Here is a 15,674-nt window from a genome sequence, read left to right as displayed (position 1 = left end):
TGTGACTAGCAACTGGTATGATTTCAAAGTAACAGTGTGTTCATAAACGTGAAACTGTGAAATAACAGTCTTCATTATACGCAATGTACTATCCAATTGCGTGGAAGGCAACGAACTCTACAACCAGAAAAAAAGAATTTATCATCCCTCCAGTGAATTGAACGTATTGCAGCCAATAAGAGGAATTTTAAAATCATTCTTGACAAATTACTGTAATGCAGAGGGTAATTTTCGCGCATGTATTAGTTCTATAATATAATATTTATATTTTACTCAATGAATTGTAACATAAATTAAATGTCAAGAAAATATGAAGTAAAATCATTACAAAAAATGTTGAATTAATGCATTACATTAGTGGTAATGTAATAATGTACATCATTGTCCTTCTTGGAAGTGCAGTGGATTATTTACAACGAACTCCATGAATGATACTGTGAAGCAGCGGATAAAATGCCCACATCCCTAAACAGATGTCTACAAGATGATCGAGGGTGAGCACGACATATTATTCTTACAGCACATTTTTGAGCATTGATGGCCTTCTTTCTTGAAGATGAGCTACCCAGAACATTATTCTGTGCGACATCACTGAATGAAAATATGTAAAATATGTCAACTTACTGATTTACCTCTCCCCAGGATTTGAAACGATTCGAAGAGCAAATATAGCTGAAGTATGTTGTTTTAGAAGTTCCAAAATGTAGTTTTTACAGTTCAAATTCTCATCAAAATGGTCACTTAAAATGGCTAATTGTTGTTGTTGTTGATGAGGCAGATGGTCGTTTACATGTATAAAGGATAACAGTGGACCTAAGATTGAAGCTTGGGAAATGCCATACGTGATCTGTCCCTAGTCAGAATAGTCTCCCATGACTACATTGGCTGAATTATTAAGTATAACTTTCTACATTCTTTTGGTTAGCTATGACAATATCCACTGGTGTCTATACAATCAGTTCCACAAAATCTCAGTTTATCTAGGAGGGTATTGTAGTTCACACAGTCATATGCCTTACATAGGTCACAGAAAAAAACAACCACCTATTTTGTTATTAATGGTTGTTAAATTTGGTAAGTGGACATATAAATAGTATTCTCAGTGGAGCAATTCTTCTGAAATTAACGTATGATTTGCTGTGGGTATTATTGTTGCTCAAGTTAGATACTATCACCATCACAGAAAATTTGGAAATGACGTAAATAATGAAACAGAGCTGTAGTTATTGACATCTCTCCTACCACCTTTCTTATAGAGTGGTTTAACAATAGCATATTTTAGTCTCTGTAGAAAAATGCACTCAGTTAGTGATGCATTACATATTTTGAGTAAGATAGGTCTTAGTATATCGGGATATATCTTTAGTACTTTGTTTGAAACACCATGAGTCATATGACCTTTTTTTTGAGAGAATACAAATTTTTCTTTTTTCAGAGGGGGAAGTTGGTGACACATTCACGTGGTTAAATTTTATGAGTGTCGCTTTCTCAACATATTGCCGTGATTTTTCTCTAGAGCCATTTGCCTCCATATTTACTATTATACTTAAGAAGTGATTATTAAACTCATTTTCTACCTGACTCATTATATACAGCTCTTCCATTTAATTCAATACTGACCATATCTTATAATTTGGCCGGCTGTCTTGTCTCTTGTTTGACTGTATTCCACACAGCCTTAAGACTGTTATAGGAATTACTGATTTCTGACGTAATGGGCATGTTCTTTAATTTTTTTAATAACTTCTCTTACTAATTTTGAATAATTTTTATAGTGTTCAGCTACTGCAAGATCTCTACTTGTTCATGCCAAAAGATATATTCATCTTTTCCTTCCCCAAGACGTTTTTATCCCTCTAGTGATCCTTTGCTCTCTACATAGGTATTTAATGCCTTTTCTGATTAGCTTAGAGACTTCAAATGGAGTATGATTGTGGAACGCGTAGCTTCAGGCAATCCCATTAAGATATTTCGTTTGTCTAGGTGCAGTATTATATGTGTTACATCGTGAAAAGTCAGGAAAGCACTAGGTCTCATTACACAAGCCATATAACGAGACACCAGGAATGTTCAGTAGCTCCTAAAGGGTACTTATTAATCGTATTTTTAGCTTTACATTTGTTCTGAGTATGGGACCGTAGTCCTGTTACGCGTACCCCATGATAAAGTTATTTTAATTTAATTTTCTTTTCCAGTTGTGTACTTATAAACCATTACTAAACAAGCAAAAAGTAGAAAAAATATCGTGTTTTTTATCAGTGATATAATTGTTTGTTGTTTCTAATTTGTGGCTCGTTTTGGAAGCATGGTCTTTTCATCTCGGGTTTTGCTCTTAAGACGTAGCCTCCACAAAAGCTGTCACATGAATTTGGAAGTGCTACTTTCTCTCGAAGCTTAAGTGCGAGGCACGGTGGAGAGCGGCTGCGTTGATCTGAATAGAACCAGGCACGCGGGAAGCCGCGAGAGCTCCATTTACCACTCATTTCATACTCGACTCTTAAGTTTAATTCATTACAAACTTCACTGCTCGATGAAAGCCATGTCACTCGCTTAACTTCCATCACAAACTTCCTGTCACGCACACCCCAACTGCGTTATACGACATCGGGTGAACAAAGATAAGTGTAGAGTGTCAGAATGCTTTTTCGGCATGATTTTGAAAAAAAAAAAATACTTTAACTGTACTTTTTTATCATAAAGGCATGCGTTAATTTAAAGAAAGATAAAAAATTGTCTTTTGAAGTACGGACGATACTCAAAAGGTCTCAAAAACCATATTCACTGCCAGGAAAGAATTCTTGGTACTACGAGAATCTAGCTGTATTCAGTTCAAGATATGGTTGTAGATTTGATGATGACACTAATAGTTTAGTTTGGGTAGGACATGACAAAAGGTAATTTTAATTTAAAGAGAAATGTAGCTTACTGTGAAAGTGATTTGACAGCTCTTTGTCAAGTCTTAACGGATTAAGTCTATGGCAAATAATTAAGCGCGTATATTTGTTTAAATCTATCAGAATAGCGCACCGATGCTCTATTGATGCAGCAACTCTATGCCTTGAGCATTCGTAGACATGATGATGATGTTTATATTTAGGGGCCGGTCGGTGTGGCCAAGCGGTTCTAGGCGCTTCAGCCTGATGGCCTCAGATGTTAAGTCCCATAGTGCTCAGAGCCATTTGAACCATTTTTTATTATATTCAGGGTACACGAATACATATTCCTTAGCGCCATTGCTTGTATTGAGATAAGTGGCGTTTATATAAATATTTTGGAATAAGGTAGCAAAATGGAAGAGTCAAATCCAAACGCAGATCACTATATAGATGCTTAAAACAAGTTACATAAAGCCTGTGTCTCTGTTAAGACTAAAAAGACATGTGTTAAAACAGCTATAATTGTTAAACTATATGCAGAAATATGCGACCGTTTGCACTCAGAGAGAAATAAACCAGGAACATAGTGCTATTCAATTGCTGTTACAACACTTTCAGAAGTCGCCTTAAGGTTGGAATCTTTTTCATTTATTTGAACCTAACAATTGCAAGGGTCACATGGCTGGCTCTGAGCACTATGGGACTTAACATCTGAGGTCATCAGTCCCCTAGATCTTAAAACTACTTAAACCTAACTAACCTAAGGACATCACACACATCCATGCTCGAGTCAGGATTCGAACCTGCGACCGTAGCAGTCGCGCGGTTCCGGACTGCAGCGCCTAGAACCACGTGGCCACCACGGTCGGCAAGGGTCACATGTCTTCGATTTCAGTTTTCTATCGAAACCATGCCGACGTTTATCAAATCTTGAAACAAGTTCCAGATTGGTCAAAATAAATAGTACATAGCCAACAGTCGTGTGCTAGTGAGCCAAGCGGGTGTGATGGTGGACCATGACCGTCATGCGAGCCGTAAGATGTTTACTTTAAACTTCCGTGCTGATGGGGCGTGGTCGACGTATGAAACAGCATTAATCCGAAAACCCAATTTTGTATGGAGACGGAGACTAATGGACAACTGAGTTTTGTGGTTGTATCTGTGAGTACGTCTGGAGTACAGCATTGTATGGTAGTGAAACATGGACTGTGGGAAAACCGGAACAGAAGAGAATCGAAGCATTTGAGATGTTGTGCTATAGACGAATGTTGAAAATTAGGTGGACTGATAAGGTAAGGAATGAGGAGGTTCTACGCAGAATCGGAGAGGAAAGGAATATGTGGAAAACACTGATAAGGAGAAGGGACAGAATGATAGGACATCTGCTAAGACATGAGGGAATGATTTCCATGGTACTAGAGGGAGCTGTAGAGGGCAAAAACTGTAGAGGAAGACAGAGATTGGAATACGTCAAGCAAATAATTGAGGACGTAGGCTGCAAGTGCTACTCTGAGATGAAGACGTTAGCACAGGAAAGGAATTCGTGGCGGGGCGCATCAAACCTGTCAGTAGACTGATGACAAAAATCTGTGATTAAACGACGGGACAGAACGTTGGGCCATAAGATGTATAGAAAGGCCACGCATACTGATCGTTTTCTGCATAAAGATTCAAATCACCACCCAAGACAAAAAAGAGATATAATTAAAACCTTGGTAGACAGGGTGTACAAAGTTTGTGAACCCGTTTATTTAGAAGATGATATTGAACATCTACGATCGACTTTCGAGAAGAATGGCTATTCTAGAAGGAGATAATGGAGCACTTCGCTCTAGGCAGAGAATCAGGAGCAACGACGAACAACAGCCGCCCAGGCAAGGTTTTCCTTCCGTTCATTAGTAACGTCACAGATCGCATTGGGAAAGTGTTAAGCAAGTATTGCGTGGAAACTATTTTCAGACCCATCAGGAAAATAAAAGAATATTTAAGACCGGCAAACGATACACGACATCCTTTGGCTACACCGGGGGTATATAAAATTCCTTGTAGTTGTGGACAGGTTTATATTGGTACGACAAAGAGAAGCGTTAACACCCGTCTTGTTGAACATCGGAGGCATTGCCACCTGGGTCGGACGGAAAAATCGGCCGTAGCAGAACATGTTTACCAAGAAGGTAATCATGAAATAAAATTAAGCAAGACGAGCGTTACACCTTAAACCTCACATTATCACGCGCACATGTATAGAGAGGCTATCGAGATTGATAAACACCGTAATAATTTTAACAGGAAAGAGGAAGGTGTTAAACTGGATAAAATTTGGATGTCAGCCTTGCATCGGAAGCGTGACGATCGATTACTTTCAATCTAGAATGCTGGCATTACCAGAGACAGTCTCATAGCCGACGCCGCGTGATGGACAGTGGTGCCCTCTGCACTGCCTATATCGTTAGCGCTTCCTCGAGTTCTCCTTGCAGTTCGCCACTTTACTTCTGAGGATGTTTCCCGCACTCGGAGACGCAACGTCAGGGGAGAGTTTTATACATCGACCACGGCCAATCAGCCTGGAAGTTTTAAGTGAAGACAATATCGGTCGTGAAAGCCTCCATAGTGTGAGGCCCATTAGATGTCTGACCGAGGTCTCGAGGACAGTGTGTGCAGTCAGCCAGTTGAGCCATCTGGTTAGTGATTAATGTCTACAGTCAGGCAGAAAACAAACTGTCGATAGCTGGCAACTGCCTCCCTTAAGCAAACAACTATGAAAGGGAAATGAGTAGTATGAGCAGTACTTCCCTCTAGGTCGCCGAGGATAACGGTTACCATGAGTAGTGGAAGCTCTAGTTCATTATAGGCGTCATGATTATTATGTAAGGATAAAAACCGTAAATGTTGAGCTCGGAAAAACCTTTATTAATAACTAGTTTTAGCTGATTGACAAGCTATCTTTAGATCAATAAAAATTATTACTTAACTGAGTGTCTATCAGCCACCAGGCATTACAAACGTTATAATCTGTTGAGCTGAATCGCTCTTGCTGTCATGTACCTACTAAAGTTCACTATGTGATCAAAAGTATGGAGACACCACCATAAACATATTAGATGCTTTGTGCTGCCACCTACTGCCAATAAGATGCAGGAAGTGCGCCGAAGCCAATGACACAGGGTCCTGCACACTAAAACACACGGACCTGCAAATAAGGTGCGCGCTGTGTTTCAAAAACTACGCAGTGGGTTACAAAGGTTGTGAGGTCCACAAAAGACACGCACAGCAGGTAAAGAGCGCCAAGGCCGCCCCCCACACAAGCAAACAAAACATCACCACCTAAAACAGTCACCCAAAGAAACAAAACACATCAACACACACGGACAAGGCTAGGTAAAACCAAGACCGGATACACCGAGGGCAACATATGCAGAAGTGGTTTCTCCTTCGAGAGCCCATGAAAACGTAGTCCTATCACTACAACACCAAACACAGTCACAAGAACAACACCGGGAAACACACAACAACAACAATAACGACCAGGTCCACCAAGACAGAGGAAGCTCTAGGGAACCCCACACACATTCCAACTCCTCGGATCAGGTGCTAGGCATTATGGTCCAGACCATGAACCTCATCATGGAAATGATGAAGGAATTCAGGGAGGCAGAACACACAGATCCTCGTTGCCCTTCAGGTAGCAGCCCAGCAGTCGTTTCCTTCTGCGACTTCTTATGTAGTTTCAAAACCCCATCATGGATAGACGACCATATATCCAAGGCCTGACAATGTGCGTCTTTAACGCAGACGGCATTGTTAATCAAGAGGTCGAGTTCAGAGAACTCAAGAAGAAGTTCTCCATCGACATATGCATGATGAGGGAAACCCACGTAAAACCGGGAATAAAAGCGACAGTCCCCAGCTACGTTAGTTACCGCAAGGACAGGCCAGCCCAAGGTGGGGGAGTGGCCATTTACATAAAAAGAGGGATTTCCCACCTCCAGGTATTTTTACCAGCTACCAATAAAATTGAAGCAGTGGCGATGGAAGTAACCACTGCCACTGGACTACTAACAATCGTTGCAATCTACAGACCAACCACAAGACCAGATAGATGAGGGAGATATAGCTGCCCTAGGGTAAATTGAAGGCAAACTCATAATAGGAGGTGACTTCAGTGCCAAACACCCAGATTGGAACTCTAGAGCAACCTCCAGAGCAGGCACCAAACTGCAACGACTAGCGCGCGACCACCACTTCGAAACATGGGGTCCATTCGAGCCCACACACTTTCCAAAAAATGGAGGTAGGCCCGACGTGTTAGACATAGCTCTCACTAGGAGGATCGCAGGGTTTGTGGCCGCAAGGACAGTCAACAGAATGTCCTCCGACTAAAACCCAGTGATTCTAGAGATCGATGTGGGAGAATGGGTAGCGCTCCCACGGTACCAGACGTCTTACAAACGTACAGACTGGGAGCGATATCGAGAAACTGTCGCCTCTGATATCGCTCGCGCTCCGCCACCTTCTGCCAAAACAGCAGAACAAGCGCTACAATATCTAACAGGTTCCATCTTGCAAACAGCGGAAGAGGTCACGCCCCCGCAAAGAGACGGGTCGTACCCGCAAATACAGCTCCCGGAACATTTGCTAGCTCAGATTCGACATAAGAACAGAGTGGCAAAAGAGTGGAAGATCACCAGAGATCAGGCCACCAGGAGGCTGCTCAATCGTCTGTAGAGAGAGCTGAAGGTCGCGCTCAATGAGCACAGAAACCAGGAATGGCACAACCGCCTCACAGCTCTCAAAGTAGACGATCACACACTATGGCAAGCAACCAAGCAATTCACAAAACGACGCGCTAGGATGCCGCCACTGCACGGCGAGCGGGGTCTGGCCTACAGCCACGCTGAGAAGGCCAACGGCGTCGCCGGCTCCTTCGAGAAGCAGTTTCAAGCGGCAGAACCCCAGGATAAAGAGCATGAAGAAGTAGTCCGTCGTCAATTTGTCGTCTTCCTCGATGCTGAGGAGGAGCCAGGGGCCGAACCCACACCTTTCGCCCTCGAGGACGTGGGAAAAGTAATTAGGTCTCTCCTCACAAAGAAGGTGCCAGGACACGACAGAGTCACCAATCAGTTAAAAACTTCCCACCCTCGGCGATCACACACCTCGCGAACGTTTCAACGAGATTACTCATTCCTGCGAGTTCCCAGCTTGCTGAAAACACACGGAAGTGGTCGCGATATAAAAACCAGGGAAAGACCCTCTATTCCCACAGCGCTACAGGCCGAGTAGCCTCTTGCCAACTCTCAGCAAGATCTATGAGCGCCTCCTGCTAAAACCCATACAGGATCATATTACCAGAGAGCAACTTCTGCCGGATTTCCTATTCGGATTCCGGCAGAACCACTCTGCCCCACAACAGATCATGGGAGTGGTTGAAGCAGCCACAGAGGGCTTCAACCACAGAGGCTACTGGAGGATATTACTACTAGACGTAGCCAAAGCCTTCAACTCTGTATGGCACAGATGGCTACTCTACAAGTTATGCACACAAGAATTCCGGGGAGCTTAGTTAAGCAGATCAGAAGCTATCTCACGAATAGGACTCCCGCGTCTGGCCCTCCTGATTTAGGTTTTCCGTGATTTCCGTAAATCGCTCCAGGCAAATGCCGGGATGGTTCCTTTGAAAGGGCACGGCCGAATTCCTTCCCCGTCCTTCTCTAATCCGATGAGACCGATGGCCTCGTAGGTTGGTCTCTTCCCCCAAAACAACCCAACCTCCTAGCATTGTGCAAAAATTTGCGACTTTTTTGCGATGAATAGGACTTTCTCTGTCAAAGTAGAAACCGCCACCTTGACCAAAAGGCGATTCGTGCTGGGGTGCTACAGGGATCGGTCCTGGGGCCCATTTTGTACAGTCTATACACTGCAGACACACCAATGGCCCCCCTGGTGCACACAGCGCTGTGTGCAGACGACACAGCCTTCTACACACGAAATGCGAACAAGGACCTGGTCATCCGTAGGCTACAAAGGGTTTTAGATGACACAGAAACTTGGGCCCGTCGCTGGCGCATTACCATCAATTCTGAAAAGACACAGGCAATGCTGATCACCTGGAGATTCGGAAGGCGCGGTCCTCCTTAACGCCCCCCCCTCCCTCCAACTAAACGGAACCCAATTCCCCTGGCGCAGAACCCAACTCCCCTTGGCGTAACCTTGGACTCTCGTCTTACCTGGAAACCCCACATAGACGAGGTCCACAGGAAGGTCAGTGCCAGAATCTCAATCCTATACCCAATCCTCAACTCAACCAGGTCCCTTCCCAACTCTGTGGGTGTGAACGTATATCAGGCCCTGTCTGGGGATACGCGGCGAAGCAGCACCTGGACAAACTCCAGAGGCTGCAGAACCAGGCCGTCAGGAGGGCACTGTGCCTACCCATCGGATTCCCTATTGACGATCTGCACTCCGTTACTGAAATCCCATTCCTAAAAGAGCGCTTCCAAGATCTGGCAAGGGCCTTCTATGAAAGCTCTTCCAGGTCAGGAAACGTCCTCATCCACTCCCTAGGTCGGTACGACATGTCCCGTGACAAGCGCAAACGCCCAATGACGATCTTCGACGACTAAGTCGAAGAGAAAATCCCCACATCCAATTCTTGATCCTCTTCCTTCCCCCATAATATCAATCATCCCGCCAACCCCAGGCAAGTACCAGACACATACAGAACAATCATCATATCACACAGACAACAGAAAATCACAGAAATAAGCACACACAAGTACAAAGTGGAGTAAAAGCCGCAAGGCTACAAACTCCCCAAAACCCCCAAAGAGCGGAAAGTAACAGATGAGAGTGAGAGACCTACTGTCAGGTACTCCTCATCAGCGACCTCAGTAGTCATTAGACATCGTGACAGAGCAGAATGGGGTGCTCCGCGAAACTTACGGACTTCGAACGTGGTCAGGTGATTGGGTGTCACTTGTGTCATAGGTCTTACGCGAGATTTCCACACTTCTAAACATCCCTAGGTCCACTGTTTCCGATATTATAGTGAAGTGGAAACGTGGAGGGACACGTACAGCACAAAAGCGTACAGGCAGTCCTCGTCTGTTGACTGCCAGAGACCGCCGACAGTTGAAGAGGGTCGTAATGTGTAATAGGCACACATCTATCCAAACTCCATCGGGATCCACTGCCAGTGCTATGGCCGTTAGGCGGGTGGTGAGAAAACTTGGATTTCATTTTTGAGCGGCTGCTCATAAGCCACACATCACGCCGGTAAATGCCAAACTATGCCTCGCTTGGTGTAAGGAGTGTAAAAATTGGACGATGAATAATGGAAAAACGTTGAGTGGAGTGATGAGTCACGGTACAAAATGCGGCTATCCGATGGCAGGGTGTGAGTATGGCTAACGTATGGTGAAAGTCATCTGCCAGCGTGTGTAGTGCTAACAGTAAAATTCGGAGGCGGTGGTGTTATGGTGTGGTCGTGATTTTCATGGAGGGGGCTTTGACCCCTTGAGTTTTGCGTAGCACTGTCACAGTACAGGCCTACATTGATGTTATAAGCACCATCGTGCTCCCACTGTTGAGCACTTCGGGGGTGGCGACTGCATCTTTCAACACTATCGACCACCTGTTCAAGATGCACGTCCTATGGCGGAGTGGTTACATGACAATAACGTAATGGACTGGTCTGCACAGAGTCCTGACCTGAATCCTATGAACACCTTTGGGATGTTTTGGAACACCGACTTCGTGCCAGGCTTCATCGAACGACATCGATATCTCTCCTCAGTGCAGCACTCCGTGAAGAATGGGCTGCCCTTCCCCAAGAAACCTTCCAGCACCTAATTGAACGTATGCCTGATAGAGTGGAAGCAGTTATCAGGGCTAAGAGTGGACCAATACCATATTTAATTTCAGCATTACCGATGGAGGGCACCACGAACTTCTAAGTCATTTTCAACCAGATGTCCGGATACTTTTGATCACATAATGTAGTAGGTTAGTTCTCTGACGGCCGTTACACAGGTACTTCTTTGTTTCTGAAGCCAGCTTTGCGAGTGATACGCCTTACTTACATCCACACATGGACAAAGCAGCTGTTACCACTGTCAATCGCCTTGTATTATACACTCCTGGAAATTGAAATAAGAACACCGTGAATTCATTGTCCCAGGAAGGGGAAACTTTATTGACACATTCCTGGGGTCAGATACATCACGTGATCACACTGACAGAACCACAGGCACATAGACACAGGCAACAGAGCATGCACAATGTCGGCACTAGTACAGTGTATATCCACCTTTCGCAGCAATGCAGGCTGCTATTTTCCCATGGAGACGATCCTAGAGATGCTGGATGTAGTCCTGTGGAACGGCTTGCCATGCCATTTCCACCTGGCGCCTCAGTTGGACCAGCGTTCGTGCTGGACGTGCAGACCGCGTGAGACGACGCTTCATCCAGTCCCAAACATGCTCAATGGGGGACAGATCCGGAGATCTTGCTGGCCAGGGTAGTTGACTTACACCTTCTAGAGCACGTTGGGTGGCACGGGATACATGCGGACGTGCATTGTCCTGTTGGAACAGCAAGTTCCCTTGCCGGTCTAGGAATGGTAGAACGATGGGTTCGATGACGGTTTGGATGTACCGTGCACTATTCAGTGTCCCCTCGACGATCACCAGTGGTGTACGGCCAGTGTAGGAGATCGCTCCCCACACCATGATGCCGGGTGTTGGCCCTGTGTGCCTCGGTCGTATGCAGTCCTGATTGTGGCGCTCACCTGCACGGCGCCAAACACGCATACGACCATCATTGGCACCAAGGCAGAAGCGACTCTCATCGCTGAAGACGACACGTCTCCATTCGTCCCTCCATTCACGCCTGTCGCGACACCACTGGAGGCGGGCTGCACGATGTTGGGGCGTGAGCGGAAGACGGCCTAACGGTGTGCGGGACCGTAGCCCAGCTTCATGGAGACGGTTGCGAATGGTCCTCGCCGATACTCCAGGAGCAACAGTGTCCCTAATTTGCTGGGAAGTGGCGGAGCGGTCCCCTACGGCACTGCGTAGGATCCTACGGTCTTGGCGTGCATCCGTGCGTCGCTGCGGTCCGGTCCCAGGTCGACGGGCACGTGCACCTTCCGCCGACCACTGGCGACAACATCGATGTACTGTGGAGACCTCACGCCTCACGTGTTGAGCAATTCGGCGGTACGTCCACCCGGCCTCCCGCATGCCCACTATACGCCCTCGCTCAAAGTCCGTCAACTGCACATACGGTTCACGTCCGCGCTGTCGCGGCATGCTACCAGTGTTAAAGACTGCGATGGAGCTCCGTATGCCACGGCAAACTGGCTGACACTGACGGCGGCGGTGCACAAATGCTGCGCAGCTAGCGCCATTCGACGGCCAACACCGCGGTTCCTGGTGTGTCCGCTGTGCCGTGCGTGTGATCATTGCTTGTACAGCCCTCTCGCAGTGTCCGGAGCAAGTATGGTGGGTCTGACACACCGGTGTCAATGTGTTCTTTTTTCCATTTCCAGGAGTGTATCTATATGCCAGCCACCAGGCATTACACATCGTCGTAATCTGTTGATCTGAACCACACTTGTTCCCATGTACATACTAAAAGCGTCATTATGTAACCATGACGACTTATGTTTGTACGCTGGCTGATACACACTAAATTAAGTAATAATTGTTACTGTTCTGAAGATGGCTCGTCAGTGAGCTGAAAACAGCGCGTGGCTATTTTTCCGATCCTGACTTAGGATTTTTATGAGCACTTGTTAGCGTAGTAAATCACCTGTCTCCGCATTTGATAATGTCAATCTGATGGACACTTAGGTACAAATCATTTATGCTCTAAAGCACAGTGAACGTTTTTTCAGAGCTTCCTGATAGGTTAAATCTGTATTCTCTTTCAGAACTTGAAGCTGCATCCGTTCCTGTTCGTTGGGGTCACACTTTGGAGGAGTACGGTTCGGTTGTCTATCTGGACATACAGATTTAACTAAGATTTTGCACTTCTCTAACATAATTTAAAAGGCGATTGTGTGTTCACAACATGTCATCACACTAACATTTTTCCTTTGATGGAATCGCGAGTTCTTCATAGATACATAACTGACCCTGTAATTTTACGTAAACGATTTGTGTATGTAAACATTTTGTTCTGTATCTCGGGACGCTAAACTAACAGAAAGCTCTCAGATTTCTAGCCGAGTGAGTCGTCACAGGGTGCGACGTTACGATGAGTGACACGCCCGTTATCTTCTGGAGACGGTGTCTTGGGTATCCTTACATAAGCGATACAGCGCGGCGGTCCGTGTTTACTCCCCGCTCCAGAGCGGGCGGTGGTAGCGGAAGGGCCGCGTTCAAGTCCCAGTGCGGTCAGCAAGGCTCTACCTCGTGTGTCAAAACGGATTTCTCTCGGCTGGGACCGCTCGCAGCGCACTGTCGTCAGTACTGGGTCCCAAGCAGAATTAGTTGGTAACCAGCATCTCAGTTTACGAAGCCATCACCAGTCCCAATTTCCGTGGCTTCCTAAAGTACGCTGTCCCGAAAACCATTAGCCATTCACGGCACCCTCGTCCGTTCGATATCGAACGTAGAGCTTTTGTCCAAGTTGCGGTTAGCGATCGCCTATTTGTCTTCCCACCATACTGAACTCAGTGTAGTGTCTTCCCCACGCACCACAGCCCACAATGAAGCATGTGCGGCCTACATGCCAGGCACGTACGAGTCTGCTGTATTCTTGGCCGAGCCAACTGGATCTCCAACCTCCTGCGGAGGTCGGAATACTGTTTCTTCGTCTTCTTCTTTCTGTGTGTGTTAGGCATTTACCTGTTACACTGTCTTAATTGAAATTACTTACACTTCCACCTTTTTCTCGGTCATACTTAAGACCTTCTGCCTATTTGGTAGTAACAGATAATTAACGGTGGTATTCTGTTGACTTCCGTTCTTGTGCCTTGGTCCTTCCAGTTGTTTCTGTATTCCTTAATCTACTCATTTAAGCTCCTCGTGTCTTATAGTGTGTATCCGACTACTCTTCTTTACTTACTTTTCTCTGATGCTTGTATTATTCGTTTATTTGATTTGTTACAATCCACTACTCACTTCCGTATGCCATGGTTGGTACTGACATAAGCTCACTGGACAAGAAATTAGTCTTCCTAAGAGAAAACGTTAGAAGCATCATTTACTAGAGTGTAATTCCGTCCCTGGAGTTGATAACCGCCTGAATTCGATTAGGAAGTGAGTCCAAAGTTCGCACAGGTATGTCCCACCCAGGTCAAGCCGCTCGCTTATGATTTTACAGCGCAGTTCCACCATTGTGGGACGCTGATCTCGACGTTTTACCCGCTGGCCCAAAGTGTCTTACAGATTTTCTGCGGGGTTCAACTAAGGCAATTTTGCAGGCCAGTCGAGATGTAATAGGATTGGAGACTTCAAAAAACCATTCGCATATTCTTGCAGCCCGGTGTGCTTTGCTGTTGTCAACTTGAAAACCAGGGGTGAGCAATGACCTGTTGTGCCGTGACAGAATATAAATGTGCATTACATACAGTTCCCGTTGCAATGTTCTCTTGTTAAAGGAATGAGCTGGAACTAAATTCACTGCCTGCAGCAATTCCTGTCTGGTTAGGAAGCGATTTTGATTCACAGTCCGTGAACCACCTCTCCAGACCATCTCAGACGGGATCTTTCCCCAACATCAATTCTTACGTCGTATTTCGTAACAATGTGAGTTACATAACTACTTGTAGACACGCTGAACAGTTCGCCGTGAAACATCAACAAATCCAGCAACGTCACGTATTTGCGGCCATGGTCACGGCCAAACACGATTGCCCCTTTTCGCCACTCTGTCGTCTCCTTTCATTAATCCGCGTCCGCTTCAAACATAAATGTCTCACCAACCGTTGCTGCCTTATGCCCAAGAACAGACAGTGTGAACGCGGCTGAGCACGTTACTCGACAGCTGCGCCATCTCTAAAGGCTTAAGATTCAACTGCTCGTGCGCACTGGGGTGACTAATGTTTTGTTCGGTAAGATTAGTTTGTACAACGTAGGTGGATTTTCCCTTCTTACTTTAGTCCTGAGGATTCTATAGGTTGTTCCGTCAACGTAATTAAACCTTTATGCTTATTTCGTATGTACATTTCTGTTTAGAATGAGATGGTATTTGCTAAAAAGCTGAAGGTACTTATTGTTTCTATTTTCTGATTACGTACGATTATTTTGCTGGGATTTAGTTTGTGGCCTCTGAAAGCCACAATTTATGTTTTATTTGGAGACTCTAAAAAAATGTATAACTTAGCTATTGTGGATAAAGTATGAGCAGCTGTTTGGAGTGTGTTATCGCAATCAGTAATCATAACCTAGACATTAGCAAGGAGTAATGTCATAGAATAATTCCTTTCGTTGAAGTCACAAGTGTAATAATTTACGTATCCATTGCCTAAGCTTGTCGCCAGTGTAAGTATTAAAAAGAATCGGAGACAAATTGCGTCCTTGTCTTACTTGCAGATTTTCGTGCTTTTAAATTTTACATTTCCTGCAGTGGCGATTTATGACCATTGGTACATACTTTTTGTTATCTTTATTATGTGCAGAGGTATTGCAATTCTTACTTTGAAGAAAGGACAGCAGGCAGTCGCAAAATTCGTAATTTATTGCTGATCTAGATTTCCATTCTATTCGTAACATAGTTATAATCAGTGCATTACAAGAGCGTCATAAAGGCACTGCTTTTACATACCATGGTGCCACTATGTTGGTAATGTAT

At 45.2% G+C, this 15,674-nt stretch overlaps 1 protein-coding gene across 1 annotated transcript in view; it reads right to left on the bottom strand.

Moving 5' to 3' along the window:
- Positions 1 to 14,015, bottom strand: part of LOC126252422 (BAI1-associated protein 3) — a 503,482-nt gene extending 489,467 nt beyond the window's left edge. The window contains exon 1 of the mRNA XM_049953312.1: positions 14,003 to 14,015. Coding sequence (XP_049809269.1) covers positions 14,003 to 14,015 — 13 coding nt within the window. The remainder of the gene's footprint in view (positions 1 to 14,002) is intronic.
- Positions 14,016 to 15,674: the final 1,659 nt, after the last annotated feature.

This window comes from Schistocerca nitens, chromosome 4 (genome assembly GCF_023898315.1).
Source record: "Schistocerca nitens isolate TAMUIC-IGC-003100 chromosome 4, iqSchNite1.1, whole genome shotgun sequence".
NCBI classification, from domain to species: domain Eukaryota; kingdom Metazoa; phylum Arthropoda; class Insecta; order Orthoptera; family Acrididae; genus Schistocerca; species Schistocerca nitens.
This window is presented reverse-complemented; position numbering and strand designations above follow the sequence as displayed.